We start from the raw sequence: 18350 nt of genomic DNA on the forward strand, positions 1-18350 counted from the left end.
GTGCCGCTGGGGGGGAGGGGCAGTTCGAAGGTGGTCAAGAATGAAGGACATGTTCTGGGACAATCAACTAGATTAGCACCGGCCATAGAGAATGCCAAATCGGCCAACTTTCGAGCGATGCACACACCTTCTGAGCCTGGCTCAACTTCCCGTCCCGCATAAGCAATTTCGTAAACTGCTCCAGCAACGAATCATATCTCTCGCGGAAATTCTCTGTCTTGGGGAGACTCTCGGGCGCCGGGAATTTCAATCCCGGTTGCAGCTCCGCGACTTCCTCGTTAACTTGGTTGATCATATTGGCGACAACGGCGGCCGAGGGATCGGTCAGATCCTGGCCCTGTAGGTCCGGCTGGTAGCGGCGTGCGAAGGTCGAGAAGGAACGGGTGCCAGACGATCGCTTCAGCTGGTCTTGCATGACCTTGGGCATGTGCTTCTGGGCTTCTTTATCGCGCTGCAGGATCTATACCGACGGCGTCAGATGAGCATTCCGCAACAGACAGCATTTAAAATTCCAGAGAAAGAAGAAACACTACCTCAGCGACGGGAGTCCCCTGCTCCAACTCCGGGCTCGCAGCAGCCTCATACTTCCCACCGTGCAGGATCCTGTCCATTTGCGCCGCCTCCTCGCTGACGTGGGGCAACGCATCCTCCGTGGGCCCCTTTGGCCTATTCAAATCGTCCTTCTCATCTGATTTAGTCGAGTTCCATCGTCTCTGTGGCTGGACCGGGTTGAAGCCTTGAACGGTCGATGCGGCATGAGGCCGGGTGATACTGAAACGCGAGCTGATGGCGGATGATGTGGGGCGGAAGGCAGGCAGGGCCTTGCCTGTTGTAAAAAGATTGATACGAGGCGGCATCTTGATTCTCCTCGATGCCAGAATTGACGGACAGTATCTCGAAGGAGAGTGTTCAATTGCCCTCCCGTCACTTGCTTCGTTGGAGTTGCGAAGAACGATTTTCCTCTCCACTATCGCTTAGTCATCCACGCCAAGACTTCCCTGATTTCCCGCATGAAGTCATTCATTCAGATGAATGGGCTCAGGTTCTACAAGAGTAGCGAGGTACGGATATTTGCAGCCAGTTGTAATTAGAACATGGGCTTAGAATGTAGCGCATCACATAAAAACCATGGCACCCAGTCCAGACCCAGCCATGGTGCTATCCCAAATATACCACGTACAGTAAGAAAGAAAATACAAAATACAGGGGCCGAGTAATCAGAGCCACATATTGTGCGTCTGTACAGCAAATACAGAACCCCCGAAGTCACGAGAGACTGACCAGCAGTATTTACCCAGTAAGTGCGATAGGAGAAAGAGTAGTTTTAGAAAAAGGCCACAGGGAGCGAGGGTCAAGTAGAAATCAGGGTTCAAAAGAATCAAGTCCACGTCAGCACCGCAGACACTTTATACATGAAAGCTGCTGTATTGCAGAGCGACTGGTCGTTCAATTGGCGACAAAAGCATCGCCAGTGGCATCGTCTGGGTAGACGTAGAACGCTAGCGCTAGGATCAGATACCTATGGCGCGGAGAGTTAGAACCTGGCCCCGAGATCGAGACGGGAGCCGACAAACTTACATTCCCAAGCAAAGCCCACCCTCGAGATAGTTCGACTTGCCGTCCTGAATAAGGAATGTCACGACCAAGCCAGAGATGAAAAAGGCGACAGTTTCGAAGATGTGGAAGTTGAGAGTCATCTCAATATTCATGATCCAGCCCATAATGACCAGGAACGGTGTAACGAACAATGCGATCTGCAAGCTGCTGCCGACGGCCACGCCGATAGCCAGATCCATCTTCCCCTTCCAGGCGACGACGACGGCGGTCACGTGCTCCGCAGCATTTCCAACAATGGGAATCAACACCAGACCGATGAAGGTCCGGCTCATGCCAGTCTTCTCCACAATGCTGTCGATGCTCCCAACCAGGTAGTCGGCACAGATGGCGACAAGAACCGTGACGATGACCAGAGCAACGGTGGCGGCCAACGGGCTCAGAATATGCTCCTCTTCCTCCTCATGGTTCGCCTGATTCTCAGCATCGTGTCCCAGCTCTTCCTGAACCTCCTCAAACAACTGCGCGTGCGACTTGAGCTGAAAGTACAGGTACATGACGTATAGAACCAGAAGAATGATGGCGGTACCGTGCGAGAGGATCAGGATGTTATTATTCGTCGTATCTTTGGAGTGGGACGGTGACAGAGAGGCGTAGAGAGTGGCGGGGATGATCAACGAAGCAGACGCAACCGTCATCAGGGACGACATGGTGGACGCGACAGTGGTGTTGAATGACTGCTCGGAATAACGGAGCCCGCCAATGAGGAAACAACATCCGAGCACAAGCAGGATGTTCGACAGGATACTACCCAGCATACTTGCCTGGACGACACGAATCTGGTTGTCCTTCAAAGCGATGATGCTGACCTACCATTGTCCTCAAAAATCAGCTATAGTCAAGCACAAAAGGAAGCGAACGGATCAACCCACAATCAGTTCCACGGCATTCCCAAAAGTAGCATTCATCAACCCACCCAACGCCTGCCCCATAGTAGCGGCCAGTTCCTCAGTGGCAAAGCTCAGCAGAGACGCCAATGGGATGATCGCGAGGAAGTTCAACGAGAAGACAACCGTGCTATCCCAGTGAAGCGCACCGGAGACGATACCTAGAGGAACAAACACGAGCAGGACGTTGACGTAGTCCCGCACGAGGGTCTCCCAGGTCAAGTGCATAACCTGCGCGGGGACGTTCAGCCAGCGTCGTCCACGCTTATGGCGCCGATGCTGGCTAAGACCCGAGTTGATGCGGGCAGTATCATTGATCAGAGCCTCTCGCTCACTGGGCTCTCCAGTCCCATTCCGAGAAGAGAAGCCGGTCATACTGCGTTTCGGGCCCCACGAGTACCTTCGGAAGACTGAACGGAAGTTTCTCGATGCTGTTCAGATTCGACCGATCCGATTAGCCAAATTTCGCGCGAGTTTCGTCTACTTTCTCCGCAAGGCAGAGTAGTAAACAAGTATCCTGCCTGATACAAAGACCAGAATGACAGAGGAAAGCGACAGCAAAGAATGATTGCTTAAGGAGGATCGAAAGAAAGACTGCTTGACAGGCAAGAGACGACAAGGAGAGACTTGGATAAGGAGAAGATCATGAAATAGACGGAAGATACCTCAGTATGATGAAAGAGGAAAAAGGAAGGAATGAATAATGGAAGATCACAAGTGGGGAGTTATAAAAGAAAGGAAAAAAAGGTAATACTACTGTGTAGTAGTAGTACTAGTAGTAGGTAGTGATGGTGGTGATGAAGGTGTGGCACCTACACATTGGGACAAGACAGTGGCGCGGGAACGACCAGGGAACCGCGATAGGACCGGAGGGGAAAGTGGGTTAACCCTCAAATATGTAGGAGAGCAGATCAGTCGAGGACTTGGATCTGATTGATAGTCCGTTCTTGTCTGGAATCTGGGACCCGGACAAGAAAAGAAAAATCTGGGACCAGGGTGAAATTACACAAGTCAGTCTTAGCTCTTCAAACTCAAACAACCGCAGTTTTGCTGTCGCAGAGGGGAATGTCCAGTTCTCATTGAAGAATGAGAGGGATTAAGGCCCACGCGAACCAATCAAGATGATCATCGGCTAAATTTCAACTCGAGAGAAGAGATCAAAGGAAGAATCCCAAGAAACTAAGTAGATAGACTACGGGGAATTGCAAGCACCCAGCCACGCACGTACCTTGACCTAGCCTACGGATTCGCGGAGGGATGCGGATATCCGGAGATGCAGGCGGGAGTCCTTTTCAAAGACCGGAGGATTGGAGGATTGCTCTGTGAGTGCCGTTCTGGTCAGTCGAGCTTTCAATTCAAGAATCTGGAGGAGGGGATGAAGCAGAGTGTACATTGCACAGCCTCAGAGCTGATGCTTTGATGCTCAAGGTGCAGGAGCAGGAGCAGGAGTTCAAGGGGAGCTCAACCCTTGAGTAAGAGGCTAGATACCTGAAGCTAACAGTCTCGGCACAGTTCTCAAAGTCTTGATTGTTCCGATGATGCGCAGTATTGGAAATTGGGGTCTGGGCAGGAGTGCCGTTTAGGAGATGGAGATAAAATGGATGACGTTGATCATCGACTGACCCAGCAACACAGGTCTCAGTCGTAGAATTACAGGGGTACAAGAACAATATGAAAATGAGTATACTCACATTGGATGATCAATGAATATATCAGCGAGAGAGATACACAGAGGATGCAATGATGATGATGATGATGAAGTCGGCGCCAAAGTGATGCTTTACAGTGGGGCATCTGCAAAAAGCTCCAGCCACTAGCTTAACTCATGCAGTTGTATTATTGCATTTGTATATCTGGAAGATAGTACTACCTACAGATTCTACCTGCATGAGAGGATTATACAGAGGTCCCTCTACTCCGTAGACTATCTAATGTCCAGACTTCATCTCTCATTATTATTCCTCTCCTCCCAAGAATCCATGACAGTCAACCCACGGATCTTCCAGGGAACAGGACCCGCCAAGATGCACTGCCACAATCAGACCCACCAAGCAAGAACATCGATCATAGCGCCTGGACTATCTTAGTAGTTGTCCTGTGATGTGATGTGGAACAAACATGATAAATCTCCTCTCCTCAGCTCGGGAATGTCATGGGGCTTGACAAGTCACCTTTTCTTCAACAACTTACTCTAAGCTTATCATGCGCTGTGATCTGGAGACCGGCACGAGACATGCGGGGGTTGTTCCCTTGCCTCAGAGGCTCAGACTGATTCGGTTGACTCGACACCCCTGCCAGCCAGTTGGCGCTATCAGAATCAATAAACTATGACCTGCTCAGCCACGCCATCTAGGCTCTAGCAGTCTCCAAGAAGCTTTCGGATACAGAGGTTGACATCCGAATCGATGGCGCAAGCCACAATAGAAGCACATCTGGATTTCCACATCACCAAGGCTAGGTCTGACATGTTCAATTATCACAGCCTATGAAGATCCTCGAACATCCTAGTCTCATATAGTCTATAGATACATGTGCGCAGTAAGTGTTCACCATAAGATACAACGAATTCCCCCGTAAAGATTCTTGAGTCCACTCCCGGTAGGACTGAGCCGCCCGAAGTCGAGGACCATTCAGGATGGCACACCACCGAGTCCTAGTACGTGTCAGCAGACGCCTCGGTATACTTTCAGTCGATCAACTCACCTGCTGCAAAGGCAAGGTACCACGTCCGGGTCGCTCCTCCGTCAATCCAGCTGTAGTCGAAGTTGGGCTGAGTGAAAAAGTCCCACGAAGCGACCGGGTCCACCAGTGCGAGATTGGCGTACAGCACTCCTTTCCACCCACCTACCACGTTCTCGGCTGGCGATGGGCCGTTGCTTGCAAACAGGGCATCCCATTCCTCCTTCACAAACTCCCCGCTGCGAACAAACGCAGAAGAGGGGAGTAGGGGCAGCATATGGATCCTATGTTACAAATCAGCAATTCAGGTCTCGATCTTTCCATGGCAATGAAGGGCTCGGAAGTCCATACCCCTGAACATACTCCAGGTTGCTGCCAAAGTAAGTAGTATGGTCCACCTTGTTTTCGAACAACTGGAGGAAATTGTCAGTGGGAGGCTGCCCCGAAAAGGCACAAGGTAACAATGGTTGACTTACTATGCCCGTAACCTTGTTGCCAATGAAGTTTGCCGGCTGGTTCTTGTTGTTGCTATCCATTAAAAAGTAATTCCGGAGGCTTCGGCGCAGAATGCCCAGCATCAAGTTGCCTCGCGCCTCCATACTAGCATCCCCAATAGTCTTTCCCCACATCTTCAGAGCGTAAGCAAACATCGCATCTTCTGACGTCGACTCTTCGTCTTTCCCGTCAAAGGACTCGAAAAGACCCTTTGCCCAAGAATGGCCGTGGAACCAGTCGAACCCGCGCGAGAACGGAAAGAGCGGATCATTTCCGGCCGAGTTTCCAGCATCACGGACAAGCATATTGATCCAATCTTTGCTGGTTTGAAGCCACTGCGGATCCATCGATCCTATAATTGCAGCAGCATGGATGAAGTATCCGTAGTGGAAATGATGGTCGTTGTACAGCGTATTCCCAAAATCAGCGCCCAAGTCACCAGAGCCATAGCTGGCAGAGGATACCACTCCTTTCCAGACATTGTCGTACACAAGGGGAAATTGTTGCTGGTTGTCGATAAAACGAGCAAAGGACTTCTTCAACCGCTCAAGGCCCTCAGCTGCAAGAGTGCGGTTGCCCCCCAGTTGGTCGACTGTGTATACAAGGGTAGCGAACTTGCTCAGAGCCTTGCCGCTGAAATACATGCTATTGAGATTGGTCTGGGCATCCATATCTTGTTGAAGTTCTGTGGGAGCTACACTCAGGATGACTTGCTGGGCCGCAGGCGTTATGTTGTCAATGCTGCCCCCCGAAACCGACCATGGGGCAAAACCCATGGAAACGGGGAGGTCAGGCTCAACCATTGTCCAGTATTCCCCAATGACCGCTGTCGCCTGGCCTTTGGTGGTGGTTCTAAGCGTGATATTCGTTGCTCGGCTCTGTGTACTGGCGTCAAACGATTCCATGTGATGCGGGAGAGCAAACATCAGTAACGGGGTGTTTTGCGCATCCTTTCCTGCCTTGGCCCACAGCAGGTTGTATGTTCCAGCGGTCTCTGACACTGAGCCCATGACTGCTCCCTCGACAGCATAAACACCTGAAGAGTTATCGTAGAACTTCTCTCCAGATGCGCCGGCCGGGTTCTTGGCCACCTGGATCGTGCCGGACCAGCCGGCGGGCCCAATAATTTCGTTGTTTGACACCAAGCGTAGCTGTGGATCAGTCCCATCGTCAGGAGTTGCGTAGAGAAGCCATGATGTTCCATCCTCAAGGGATAGGCTATATTTGAATATACCGGCACGTGGCGATCCAGCAGTTACCATTTTGTTGAAGAAGACACCGCTCTGGACTTTAGGCTGTAAGTCGCTGTAGACGCCAGTCACAAATCCCATGCCCTGCACTACAGGAAAGGTGATGCTCTGGGATGATCCAGCGGAAGGTTGCAGCACCGCGTGGGCCGAGAAGGGAAGCGGATTCTCGGTGGTGAGTACAGTAGATGCCGCCAGCTCACTTGCTGACAGAATAACGGAATGGATGCCGATCGGATTGACATAATATGATATAGGGCTACCGGGAATGGCTGAATTGACCGGGCCCTGCGCGACTACGTTACTCTCGACGTGGGAGATAGCCATGCCATAGCTTTGCGACGTGCCGTTTCCCTTCACCCAAGCAAGGCTATAGGGGTGCGTAAAAGTGTTGTTGGTTTGTGTTCCTAGGAAGAGCCCACTATAAAACTTGTTCGTTTCAATAGGAGCGTCCGTGTCGGCCTGTGTGGATCAGACAATGCCTTTCAAATAATAGGTCTCGGGAGCTTACGATTCCAATCTTAGGTACGGGATGATCGTCCCTCGAGGGAATCGTGTCGGGAATTGGACCAGTCGACACCGGTACAAAGACATCTTGACCGCCTGCCATGGGGGTAGCGGTAGCTACTCATACCTTATCAGTCAACAAATTCGTGGTGTTGCGGATGAACAACTCACCTGATACTGGCTGACTGGATGGCTCACTGGACGACTGAGTCTGCTGGACTGGGTGGCTTGACGTTGCGGAACTTGTCGCCTGGCTTTCGGAAGAAGGTGAAGTTTCACTGGCTGAACTTGAGTCAGAAATTAAGTCGTCTGTGCATCTGTAATCTCAGACTAACCTGGTTCCGGGGAGCTAGACAAGTTACCGTCTTGAGATGGATAATTTGGCCTAGCCGAGCCGGTACTTTGATTGACAGTCACGTCTGAGGCTTCTTCGTTGGTCGTAGTCGAACTTGAGCTGGCAGTTGGCACCACAGCCGGGCTAGTAATTGGTGGCAATGTCTCGTCTGAGGTTGAAGGCTCTGACGGTGAAGATGAGACTACAACTGGGGGATCCGTAGTCGGAGGATCAGTGGGAACGTCAGGAGGTTGCGGCCGTAGGCCCGATAATAACAAACCCAGCAGACCACCGGAGTTGGAACTGTCTTGAAGATGCAGCAACGGGTCCAATAGATGGCCCAATCCCAAGTCAGTAGGAAAGGGCTGCTCTGCCGAGCGACCCTCGCGTTCCAAACTCGTTGGATAGAACTATTTGAGGGTGAGTGACAGCCACGGACGGGATCTCCATGAACTTACTCCGTGTGTCTCGGGTGCAAGCAATCTAGCCTCCTGCGTCGTGGGAGGATATTGGGTCCTGAACTCAAAGGTCCTCGTCGGCTCGACCGACCTAGGAAGGGAATGCACTGTCTCTGCCGCCAAAAGCCAGGTCAGCATGACTGTAGAGCGCCACATGGTTGCCGCCGCCATCCTCCTGGCGTGCCCGTGGTGACAGATATCGAAGGACCAGTTGCCTCAAGACCTCAAAGAAGCGCAAGACAATGATACAAGAAATTACATATACTGATTAAGTGTTGCAAAACAAGAATGAATAGGACCCTTTGTCCCAGGTGAACCAGGCCGCTGAGCACCGCTTCAGAGCCTCAAAAAGAGCGAATGTAGAGAAAGAAGAATGACAGTTCAAAAGAGTCGTTGGAGTGAAGGAGCTGTGATAGGGAATATCACTCGCAATGAGAGGAACGACAGTGATCAAAATGAGTGTATTCAACCTGATTTGTGGCACATAGCGTATACTTCCAGTACACTTCCTCTTGGGATAGGCCAGACAACTCCAGGTGCGAGTCGCGAGAGAAAACAAAATGAAGGACGAGGCCCAGTAGGCCCAGATAAAGGAAAACATTGCTCACAGATATCAAAATTTCAAATTCCAGCCACGACTAGCGAGAATCTCACCAGGCCAAAGCAGGCTGTTCCCCTGGGCGTGAACGGATACTTTGTCTACAGGACGGACAGCGGAAAATGACGCGGATGTAGATCTAAACAGATTGTCAGTCAATTCATTGGACCGAATTGGACTCAATGTGCGATTAGCAGCATGCGTGGTGGACTCAAAAGGGCAAAACAATGCAGGGACGAGGGCACAGGAATGCTCTATCAGGTAGATCCATACCAAGCAATCCTGACAGACGGTTGCCAGAGAGGTATCTAGCCGCAAATCGTTCTCCGCACACTGGTATGAGAGATGGGTGACTTACAGGATGCAAATATTTCAATCGGATGATGTGGTCGATGAGAATGAGTACAAGATGACTGACGATGAGAGATGTGATTGTAGCTATCGAATCCATTCTGGCAGGAAGGATGTGGAGCATGGCAGGCAGCTAAATAGTCAATTCTTGCGGGCAGATCCATACCCCAAACTAAGCCACACGTGAGGAGACTCGTACGGACTGGAAATAAGAGGATTCGAGATTCGTAATCATGGTCAATTCTGTCAAAGATTTCGCCAGGTCGAAGACAGATGCATAGTTGGATCAAAGGTTATCCGCACATTCCACCCTGTTAATCAGTCGGCGCTCGGACAACCTCATGGCTAATGGTGTAGTCGGTCAAGCCAAATACGTACGCTCATAAACTGGAGTCAGATTCTCGATAATCTCAAAGGCCACTTGGCCGCTTCTTCCTGGGATCCCATCACCAGAGGATCAAAGAAAAGGATACATCAGAGGTTGAGGTTGCAATTCCTGGGAAAGTGAGCCCGTGCTGCTGACTGGCTTGTGCTACAGCAACCCCGACATGCGCTCGCTCACCCGACCTGATCATTTACGTACCTCTACTCCTTTGCTTGCGCGTGCAAAAATCTATCATGCAGATTGATTATTGATGTACTAGTTTGCAGAAAGCACATATGATGGTGGGTAAATTCATAGTTAATTCCAATACGCTCCAGAAACGCCGTTCATTACCCCATTTTTTGACAACACGTTGTTGGTATTGTGACACTCTCTAGCATGATAGCACCCAATGCAGGAGTAGATGGAGTATCACAACCATGAAACACAGATCTAGATATGGTCAAATAAGTAGTGCCTTAGATCATGGGCTTCTCCATTGGCTTGATGATGCCCTGTTTGATCATCACGCGAGGCTTGGTTGCGTTCTGCAATGTCTCCTTGGTAGACCATTCGGGGCCGATGGGGAGACGCAAAGATCTTTCGTACTGTGCCTTGGTTTCGAAAGGATGAGGAAGCTGAGTTGCCATATACTTGGTGTTCTGGAAGAGATCAGTATTCAATCACTCGTACATCTGCGGAAATAGGAATCGCTTACCTTCCTGATGCGTTTCTCGTTGATGATGACCCGAGAAAGCTTTGCATCCTTTCGGTTCTCAGGCTTGACACCTTCAACCTTGGTCAGGACTTTCTTCTGTCGCCTTTGCTCCCTCTTGCTGACTCCATCACCGGTCCAGCTGCCCCATCCAGGAAGTGTCTCATCGATGACCTTGTCACCCTCCTCTTCGATGGTATCGAGTTTGTCCTGCTCGAACTCTTGTACCACCTCATCCCCGGCGAACGCTCTCTTCACAAGATCATGATTCTTGAGTAGGACTGGCACACTTTCCTCGTCATCGCTGCCATCGTCGCCCTCGACTTGGTGTTTCTTAGAGCTGATAGTCGACTGATCCTTCTTTTTCCTAGGAGCCTCGACAGTCTCAGCGCCAAGAGTGACATCGATAGTCTGCTGCGAATCATCCGCTGTTGTGCGACGATTGTTTCGTTTTGTCTGCACCAGCCAAGGGTTCTCCTCTTCTGCAGCAGTCTCCTTTTGCTCAGGTGCGCCGTCAGATGGCCGCGCAGCTTGTTTTTTCTCCAAGCGCTCAGATGATTTCCGTTTGTCAGACTGATTGATGACAATGTCGACCTCTTGATCAACCGCGGCGTCGGCCTCATCCTCGGAACCTGGTGCCTCTTCAAACTCATTCTTGGGCAACGACTTTGCTTTCTTGTCCTTGCCGGATTTGTCCCCCTGAGATTGACCGAATTTACGGCGACCAACCTCAGACTCTGCTTCAGACTGCGACTCTTCTTCGCCGCGGAGTTCTCGGTTGAGTCGTCGAATTTCAGCATCATTTTGTGCTTTGCGTGCGGCATCTGCGTTCTGCATGAATTTCATGGAGAAAAGTTTAGCATGTGGACCAGTCATTCCCGAGGCATCCGCTTCACCCCCCTCAAGCCTCTCAAGTTTCTCGCGTAGCTTGCGCTTCTCAGCATCAGAGCCTGCATCTTCTGCCCAAGGATCTTCGTCATCCGACTCTGAACTGGAGGAACCCAGGTAATCCCCATCCGCTCGAGAAACACTCTTCCCTTCAATTCGCCTCCGCAGCTCTTCTTCCTTCAGGGCCTGTTCTGCTGCACCGCGTCGAGCGTCCTCGTCCCAAGCGGTACGGCCAGTCTGCTTGAGGCTCTTTGCCCACTTGCTATCCTTGTGTTTGGCGCCCATTCTGGCCTCAGCTCGTCGGCGCTCATTCATCTCTCGATCTTCCTCCTCCAAGTCCACGCCAGCTTCCAGAAGCGCCTGTCTTTCCTGTTCCTCTAGACGCTCACGCTCCTTGCGGTGCACGCGGCGATACGACTTGCTTTTGATCTTCTTGATGCGCTTGGCCCGTACTTCTTCCCGGAACAGCAAATCACGTTGCTTGCGCAACTCTGCTCTACGGGCTCTAATTTCCTCGATGGGCAACTTTCGTGCCTGCAGCTCCTCAAATTCCTGAACCTGCTCCTCAGTCGATTTGCCGCTCGCATCCGCAAGACCACTTTCAACTAGGATATTTTGAATTGTAGCTTCAAGGTCCGTCTGCGGCTTCGCAGGGCCGATTCTGTGTGTTTGCTGGGCATCGGGATCAGGTAGAGGGAACATCAGATGTTCCGCTCGTCTGTTAGCCTTGACGGTCTCAAGCCAGCGGTCCAATGTCTCTTTGCTCTTCTCGTATGCTGCTGCTCGGTCCAGCCGGTCCTGTTGACGTTTCGCCAGGGGCGCGTCCAGTTTACCAGGAATGCCAGATGACTGTTTGTGAGAAGAGGGGGCGGAGTCAACATGCTTTAAGGAGCTCTTTAGGCGGGAATCTGTGATGGAGGGCAAGAGGTCGGCGACAGTAAGCTTTCGTGACGATGTCAGTCCATACTCCGTAGGCTTTGCGTGTTCTTGTCCACCTCCTGTTTTCCGAGTTGGCTTATTCGTAGATTCTGTCTCCAAGGCATTGACGAAGCTCTGTAGTTTTGAAAGACCATGCTCATCTGCTTCGTCGGCCTCGTCATCTGACATTGATAGCCCGCTTTCCTCGTCGGATTCATCGTCACTGTCTTCGCTGCCCGAGTCATATTCCTCCGACTCATCGGGTTCTGCCTGCTTCTTTTTAGATGCTGCGGCTTCTGCCTTCTCCTCCTCAGCTGTATTTAGATCCCAGGCAGTAGTAAGATCGATGGCGTCCTCTCCAAGGTCGTCATCGTCATCGTCCAGATCTTCGTCTTCCTCCTCTGATTCCTCGATATCCTCATCCAAATTAATTTCGCGCACGCGCTTGGGTTTCTTCGCCTTCGGCTTCGACATGGCATTGGTTGTTGAGCTTCCGCGAAATGTGAAGCCCTCAAAGCGTTCTTCGTCGCTTGAGCCCAAGGCCTCGTCACTGTCCAACTCTTCGTCGTCATCGCTGTCGACCTGACCCAATCTCCACCTGTGCCCTTCACCGTCACTGCCAGCGTTACTGCTCAGTTCTGACTCATCATCGTTCCCGAATCGACGACGCTTGTTATCGGGGCCATCCGAGTCGTCCATATCACGGTTGGTGTTCCATTTGCGCTTGGAGGGGTCATGAATCTTGCCTAAGCGGTTGCGCCTTACTCCTAGTTTATCGGTGATCTGGCTCTCTGCGATCGAGAGCGCATTCAGTGCTTTTCCGGTTTTCTTTTTTGGTGCCGACTTTTTGGGAGACTGGTCCTTCGGACCCCGCAACTGAGTTTGTCTGCGAGGCATGGTGTAATCTTGACGGTAGAAAAACTGGGAACACGATCCTCAAGAACAAAATCAATAGATAGATATGAGAGCCTGAAATGTGGCTACTCAGTCTCAAGAACGAGTGCGGAGCGCAGCACTGGTCAACTCCCATAAAAATAATTTTTAAACTAAGATCTTGCGGGCAGCGGAAAAAAAGTTCTCGGCGTGGCGGAGCTAAGTAGCGCCGCCCGACTTGCACGACCTTTTCTCGACACCGACTGGGTGACGGTCACATCCTCGACCGCAGCATTTATCGCACAACCGGAGCGTCGCATTCCTCACAATGGCAATGTTCAAGCCTTCGCAACCGATGATGGCGCGATTGCGCCTGACCACCAAGCAGGTCAATGGCGGTTACTACAAGGGAAACCGGACCGGATCGATGGGTTACTTTGCGAAGAATGGCTCTTATGTGATTGATTGGAAGAAAGTCCGCACATATGTTGTCCCTGAAATTCTGGCGGATTTCAAGGTGCGTTGCTTAAGATTAGCCACGAAAATTCGGCTTCTAGCATCTGAGCTAACATCTCTGGAACCAGCTCACGCCGTTTGTGACGAAACGCATGGCCCCGACAAAGGGCAAGTACACGAGAGAAATTGAAAAGAACGGCAAAACGGTTATCGTCGAGCGAGCGTTTGGTGCGAAGGACTATCTTGACATGTGGGCTTCGGATAATGGACAAGAAGTGCTGGAACAGGAACGACTTGAGCAAGAATCAGCAGCGAGCGAGGCGGCCTCCCGTCAATGATCGCTTGGATTGAGGACTTTGAGTCATATTAGGTCGCGAGATTGACCTATCTTTCAATCGGTTCGAGTGAGGCAGTTTAGAGGATGATGATGATGGTTGACCGGCTACGAATCCCGGCGTTGTCCACATCCCTCAAGTCCGATACATCCACCATCCCCGGTCTACGAGTGTATTATATGTACAGTATGAGCGTTGGTGCTCGCTGCGTCGCGGCCGAGTCCGCGGTGGTTCTCGATGTCATCCCCAGCTGTGTGAGTGGTGGCTACCGCAGTCGACGATTCAGCATTTCCCTGGGTGTTTTACTTGATTAAATGGCGCAATTTTGGTTTTTGGCATCTCAAACACATGTCTATGGTTCACGGTAGAAATCTTTTGAAGATAACAAATCAATCTCCTGATGTAACCGTCGGCCGCGTTCCGATGCGTGGCATTTAGATCCTACCGGCCTTGGCGGTGGTGGTTGAGCTGAAGCTCAGGCACGTAGTGCGTGTCCCTAACGCAGCGGGCCGCTGAGCTGTATATGTCATAGCCCCAAGCCATCTCCATCTCACTCACCATATTTCTCCAAACAATTCCAGCATCGCTCGGTCAAAGGCATGGGGTCACTTCTGTCCTAAATCCATCACCTGCAGTGACCTCAAAAACCGTGGACCAGGTCTTGTTAGCCAGGATCCGGAAACCAGCCAGACGACAGTAGCTATGTTCCAGTCCTTCACCGGAAACTCTCGCCGTCCGCGGCAGGTCAATCTCGGAGGTCGTAATACAAACCCTTTCGCTGCCTACCCTTCCGGACGACATCCTCCTCAGGCACCGAGCGCACAGAATGCTCTTGCCATCGCACAACAGGAGCGGCTACTGAGGCAGCAGGAGAGAGAGCGTCTGGGAGCAACACGGACGATACAGCGGACATGGCGGGGCTACCGGAGCAGGAAGATCACTCGCAATACGTGGCGGACGGAATGGGATACTGCTGAAAGGCAAAGGACAGGGTCATCTCTGCCTTTTGAGGATAAGACTAGGCAGTCGGACGCTTTCCTTCAGTTATCTCTAAGATATGGAACAGCGGCCGAGTGTCTTTCACAGTTGCGGCTTCTCGTGCAGTTTCTGGAACCGTGGAATAGCAGTGACATTGTCCGTCTGGTGTACTATGCCAATGCCTTTCAGATGACCCTGCATGAGGTACCTACGATAGCGACCGAAGGCGAATGGACGACTCCACTCTGGCGTCTTGCGAAGTCAACACTACGGGTATTACGCTCAGCCTTGTCTTCTATCGTGCCAGATTTTGCTGTTCCTCATCTTGTCGAGTTGCTGGTCTTTCTTACGAACTTGATTCCTAAGCAGATGGCACGGCTAGCTGAAGACTATTATTCTGTTATGGCAATTATCACAAGGAACATAGAATCGTTGTCGAAACGATGTCATTTATCTCAGGAGAGCCCCGCCCAGAGTGTCCTCGCTTTGTTGCGACCCATCACTTCCGAGACTCTCACTGCTTATGAGTGGTTTGCCAGGAGCTACCTCACCATCCCAAACTTGTCGGCGTATCTTGGGACGCTCGATCAATTAGCGAGTAACATAAATTACAAATTGTTGCTTTCTGCCTTGGGACCTTTGCACGCACAATTTCGAGAGCGTCCTCACAGTGCCACGGATTTGGATGCACGTCTCTGGCTCCTTGCATACATCATCTACTTTCACCAATATGCAATGGGGACCCAAGCTGGGCAGCAAGCACCGGAACCGGAATTCGTGAAGATCGTATCAGAACTCTTGAATTTCACAGCGGTGCATGTCTCGCGACGATTGGAGGTAGATGACGTGATCGACAATGATGACACGGAGGAGACACCATTGCACCCCTTTGTCAAGGAGCAAATTTCTAGCCTTGTCAATCAAAGTAGGATTACAGGACTTCTGTCGCAACTCCAGTCAACGCATCTCTCCCAAGGTGAGCTGGCCGACTCTGAGTCGGATGCGTCTAAAGAGGCAAAGATTCTGGCAACCTATGCTCTGACCCTCCTGAGAGTGTTTCCCCGCCGGGGAGACGACATTCGTATGTGGCTATATCTAGGATCAGCTACATCTGGGGATCAAGGGACAGGTCATCCAGGTTCTCGAATTCCAGCGATCAAATACTTTTGGCATGCGTCTCGATCTAGCAGAATCTTTGACAAGATCAGCCAAGACTCCACCAAAGTGCTTCCCTTATTGAAACCGGCCGATGAGACGAGGGAATCTGGGCTGTCAATGACCCAAGCCGAGAGAGACGAGGAATGGACCATTATTCTTCTCTTTCTGGAACTCTACACCTTTGTTCTGAAAGTGATGGACGACGAAGAATTCTTTTCCAGCCAATCTTCGTTCACAGCTTCGTCAAACGCGAGAGTTTCGTGGACCAAGGAGAGCGCGCTGCCCTTGAAGGACATCAAGGACATGACTGTCTTTCTCAAGAATCTGGCGTTCACACTCTACTGGAACTCGGCGGACCTGAATGAACGCGAGGCCCCTCAGACGGCCGGAGGAATCCAAAGCTACTTCACTGGTGCAGTCCCGTCTTCTGATGCCATCACCAGTGTCAAGGACCTTGAGATGCGGAACAAGGAGAAGGGTCTCCCAGGAGTTACTGGAATTCCGCTTGACTACTTCAAGGGTCTTGTGACAGGTCTTTTGAGAATGATCCATGAGCGCGATTCGAGACGCAAGTTCCTTCCTGATGGACATTGGTTGATGACCAACCGCTTCGACATGGAAGGCTTCATACCTGCCGTTGTAGCGGAAGAGGAGAATCGCCATCAACTCCAAGATGAGGACGAGGATGAGGATCAGCATGATTGGATGAGAGATGACGAATACGAGCCTCTGGGTCTTATCGGGACTGGTCGTGCTCAGCAGACTCGCCGTATCGAGGCACTTAGGCGGCGCCAGCAACAGGCCGCTCGCAGGAAGCAGCTTGAAGCTGTCGCTCCGAGGCTCGAGATCCTGAGAAACATGCCTTTCTTTATTCCCTTTGCAACCAGAGTACAGATTTTTCGAGAATTCATCTACCGGGATCAGATGCGCCGAAGACAAGGATATATAGACCCGGATGCATGGCGGATGTCTGTGGCTCAGGCGTCAATGGGTCGCATGGTCGATGGCCGGCCCGCAGCGCAGGACATCTTGAGTCGTCATCATGCGAATATCCGGCGGGAGAGCGTATTTGAGGACGCATTCGACCAATTCTACGAGTTGGGTGAAAGTTTGAAGGAGCCGATTCAGATTAGCTTCATTGACAAGTTCAACACTGTGGAGGCCGGGATCGACGGTGGGGGTGTAACCAAAGAATTCCTTACGAGTGTTACCAACGAGGCTTTCAAGTCAGGAGGGGAGCCAAAGCTATTCGAGGAAAACGATCAACACTTGCTTTACCCCAACCCTGCTGCTGTTGAGCAACGACGAGAAGTTCTGCGGCAGCTCGGGTTTGTTGAGAACAGCCCGGAATGGAACGAGCAAGTTCGGGATCTACTTAGACGGTATGAATTCCTGGGTCGAATTATCGGAAAGTGCTTGTACGAGGGGATACTGGTCGATGTGAACTTTGCGCCCTTCTTCCTTCTGAAATGGGCTTTGACGGGTGGCGCAGGGTCAGCGCAGAGGGAAACAGCGTATCGCGCAAATCTCAACGACTTGAAGGATCTTGACCAGGGATTGTACCAAGGATTGGTCAGTGGACTACTGCTTGTTTGAGTGAGGTGGTAATGTGCTAATTTTTTTTTTCCCCTCTACAGCTGCAACTGAAAAATTACACCGAAGATGTGGAAGACTTTGCGTTGAATTTCACGGTCACAGACACCATACCACTTCCGAACGGAGGCAGTCGTACCGTTACTCGAGATCTGAAAAGCAACGGATCTGACATTCCAGTGACCAACCAGAATCGCCTGGTTTATATCTCTTACATTGCTCGATATCGTCTGCAGGTACAGCCTGCACTGCAGACAAATGCATTCCTGCAAGGCCTGGGACACATCATTCAGCCGTCTTGGTTGTCGATGTTTAATCAGTCGGAGCTGCAAACCTTGGTCAGTGGGGAGTCCGGAGATATAGATGTTTCGGACCTGAGACGCAACACGCTGTACGGAGGGGTGTATACCATCGGCGACGACAAGGAAGAGCACCCGACGGTTAAGCTTTTCTGGCAGGTCATGGAACAGATGTCGAACGAGGAACGGCAGAAAGTGCTGCGATTCGTGACGTCGACCCCTCGAGCTCCGTTGCTAGGGTTTAGCCATCTCAATCCGCGATTCAGCATTCGCGACTCTAGTGAAGACCAGGACCGACTGCCCAGCACTAGTACCTGCGTGAACCTGCTCAAACTGCCACGGTATACAAATGCTAAAGTTCTGCGCGAGAAGCTGCTTTATGCCATCAACTCGGGGGCTGGCTTTGACCTCAGTTAAGTTTGGTTGCATTTCTGCAGTGACATGATTGACGGTTGATTGCCGTTGCTTGTTTATTGATGATAGATATCTCAATCAAGAGGGTGTGCTTGAGAACGTTAGACTATAATTTTTCTGGGTTGCATAGCTGAGGCGTCATAGGGCTTTCTTTATCTTTGTTGTGTTGTTTCTTTGATTGTTGGGCTC

General features: G+C 51.1%; 6 protein-coding genes across 6 annotated transcripts; 2 read left to right on the plus strand and 4 right to left on the minus strand.

The window, feature by feature from the left end:
- Positions 1-127: 127 nt before the first annotated feature.
- CDV56_100051 (mitochondrial 37S ribosomal protein uS7m) lies at positions 128-857 on the minus strand (the record flags this gene model as incomplete). The annotated part of the gene is made up of 2 exons (XM_026753670.1): positions 128-460; positions 534-857. Coding segments are annotated over 2 exons (657 nt in total), but the record flags the coding sequence as incomplete, so codon positions are not given.
- Positions 858-1446: 589 nt separating this feature from the next.
- On the minus strand, positions 1447-2876 carry CDV56_100416 (calcium/proton exchanger; the record flags this gene model as incomplete). The annotated part of the gene is made up of 3 exons (XM_026754035.1): positions 1447-1519; positions 1579-2423; positions 2487-2876. 3 exons carry the CDS (start codon positions 2874-2876, stop codon positions 1447-1449), a joined length of 1308 nt encoding a protein of 435 aa, XP_026615696.1.
- A 2255-nt stretch (positions 2877-5131) lies between these two features.
- On the minus strand, positions 5132-8392 carry CDV56_100982 (glucan endo-1,3-beta-D-glucosidase; the record flags this gene model as incomplete). Its single annotated transcript, XM_026754601.1, has 8 exons — positions 5132-5154; positions 5205-5464; positions 5532-5593; positions 5657-7384; positions 7434-7546; positions 7601-7711; positions 7765-8173; positions 8222-8392. 8 exons carry the CDS (start codon positions 8390-8392, stop codon positions 5132-5134), a joined length of 2877 nt encoding a protein of 958 aa, XP_026615697.1.
- Positions 8393-10013: 1621 nt separating this feature from the next.
- CDV56_101704 (UTP14 family protein) lies at positions 10014-12952 on the minus strand (the record flags this gene model as incomplete). The annotated part of the gene is made up of 2 exons (XM_026755323.1): positions 10014-10196; positions 10253-12952. 2 exons carry the CDS (start codon positions 12950-12952, stop codon positions 10014-10016), a joined length of 2883 nt encoding a protein of 960 aa, XP_026615698.1.
- Positions 12953-13256: 304 nt separating this feature from the next.
- CDV56_102156 (mitochondrial 54S ribosomal protein mL41) lies at positions 13257-13722 on the plus strand (the record flags this gene model as incomplete). The annotated part of the gene is made up of 2 exons (XM_026755775.1): positions 13257-13445; positions 13513-13722. 2 exons carry the CDS (start codon positions 13257-13259, stop codon positions 13720-13722), a joined length of 399 nt encoding a protein of 132 aa, XP_026615699.1.
- Positions 13723-13805: 83 nt separating this feature from the next.
- On the plus strand, positions 13806-18164 carry CDV56_102227 (HECT-type E3 ubiquitin-protein ligase; the record flags this gene model as incomplete). Its single annotated transcript, XM_026755846.1, has 3 exons — positions 13806-13973; positions 14317-17427; positions 17493-18164. The coding sequence occupies 3 exons, from the start codon at positions 13806-13808 to the stop codon at positions 18162-18164; spliced, it is 3951 nt and encodes a 1316-aa protein (XP_026615700.1).
- Between the last annotated feature and the right edge of the window lie 186 nt (positions 18165-18350).

The sequence above is a fragment of the Aspergillus thermomutatus genome (assembly GCF_002237265.1).
Source record: "Aspergillus thermomutatus strain HMR AF 39 chromosome Unknown NODE_59, whole genome shotgun sequence".
Lineage (NCBI taxonomy): Eukaryota > Fungi > Ascomycota > Eurotiomycetes > Eurotiales > Aspergillaceae > Aspergillus > Aspergillus thermomutatus.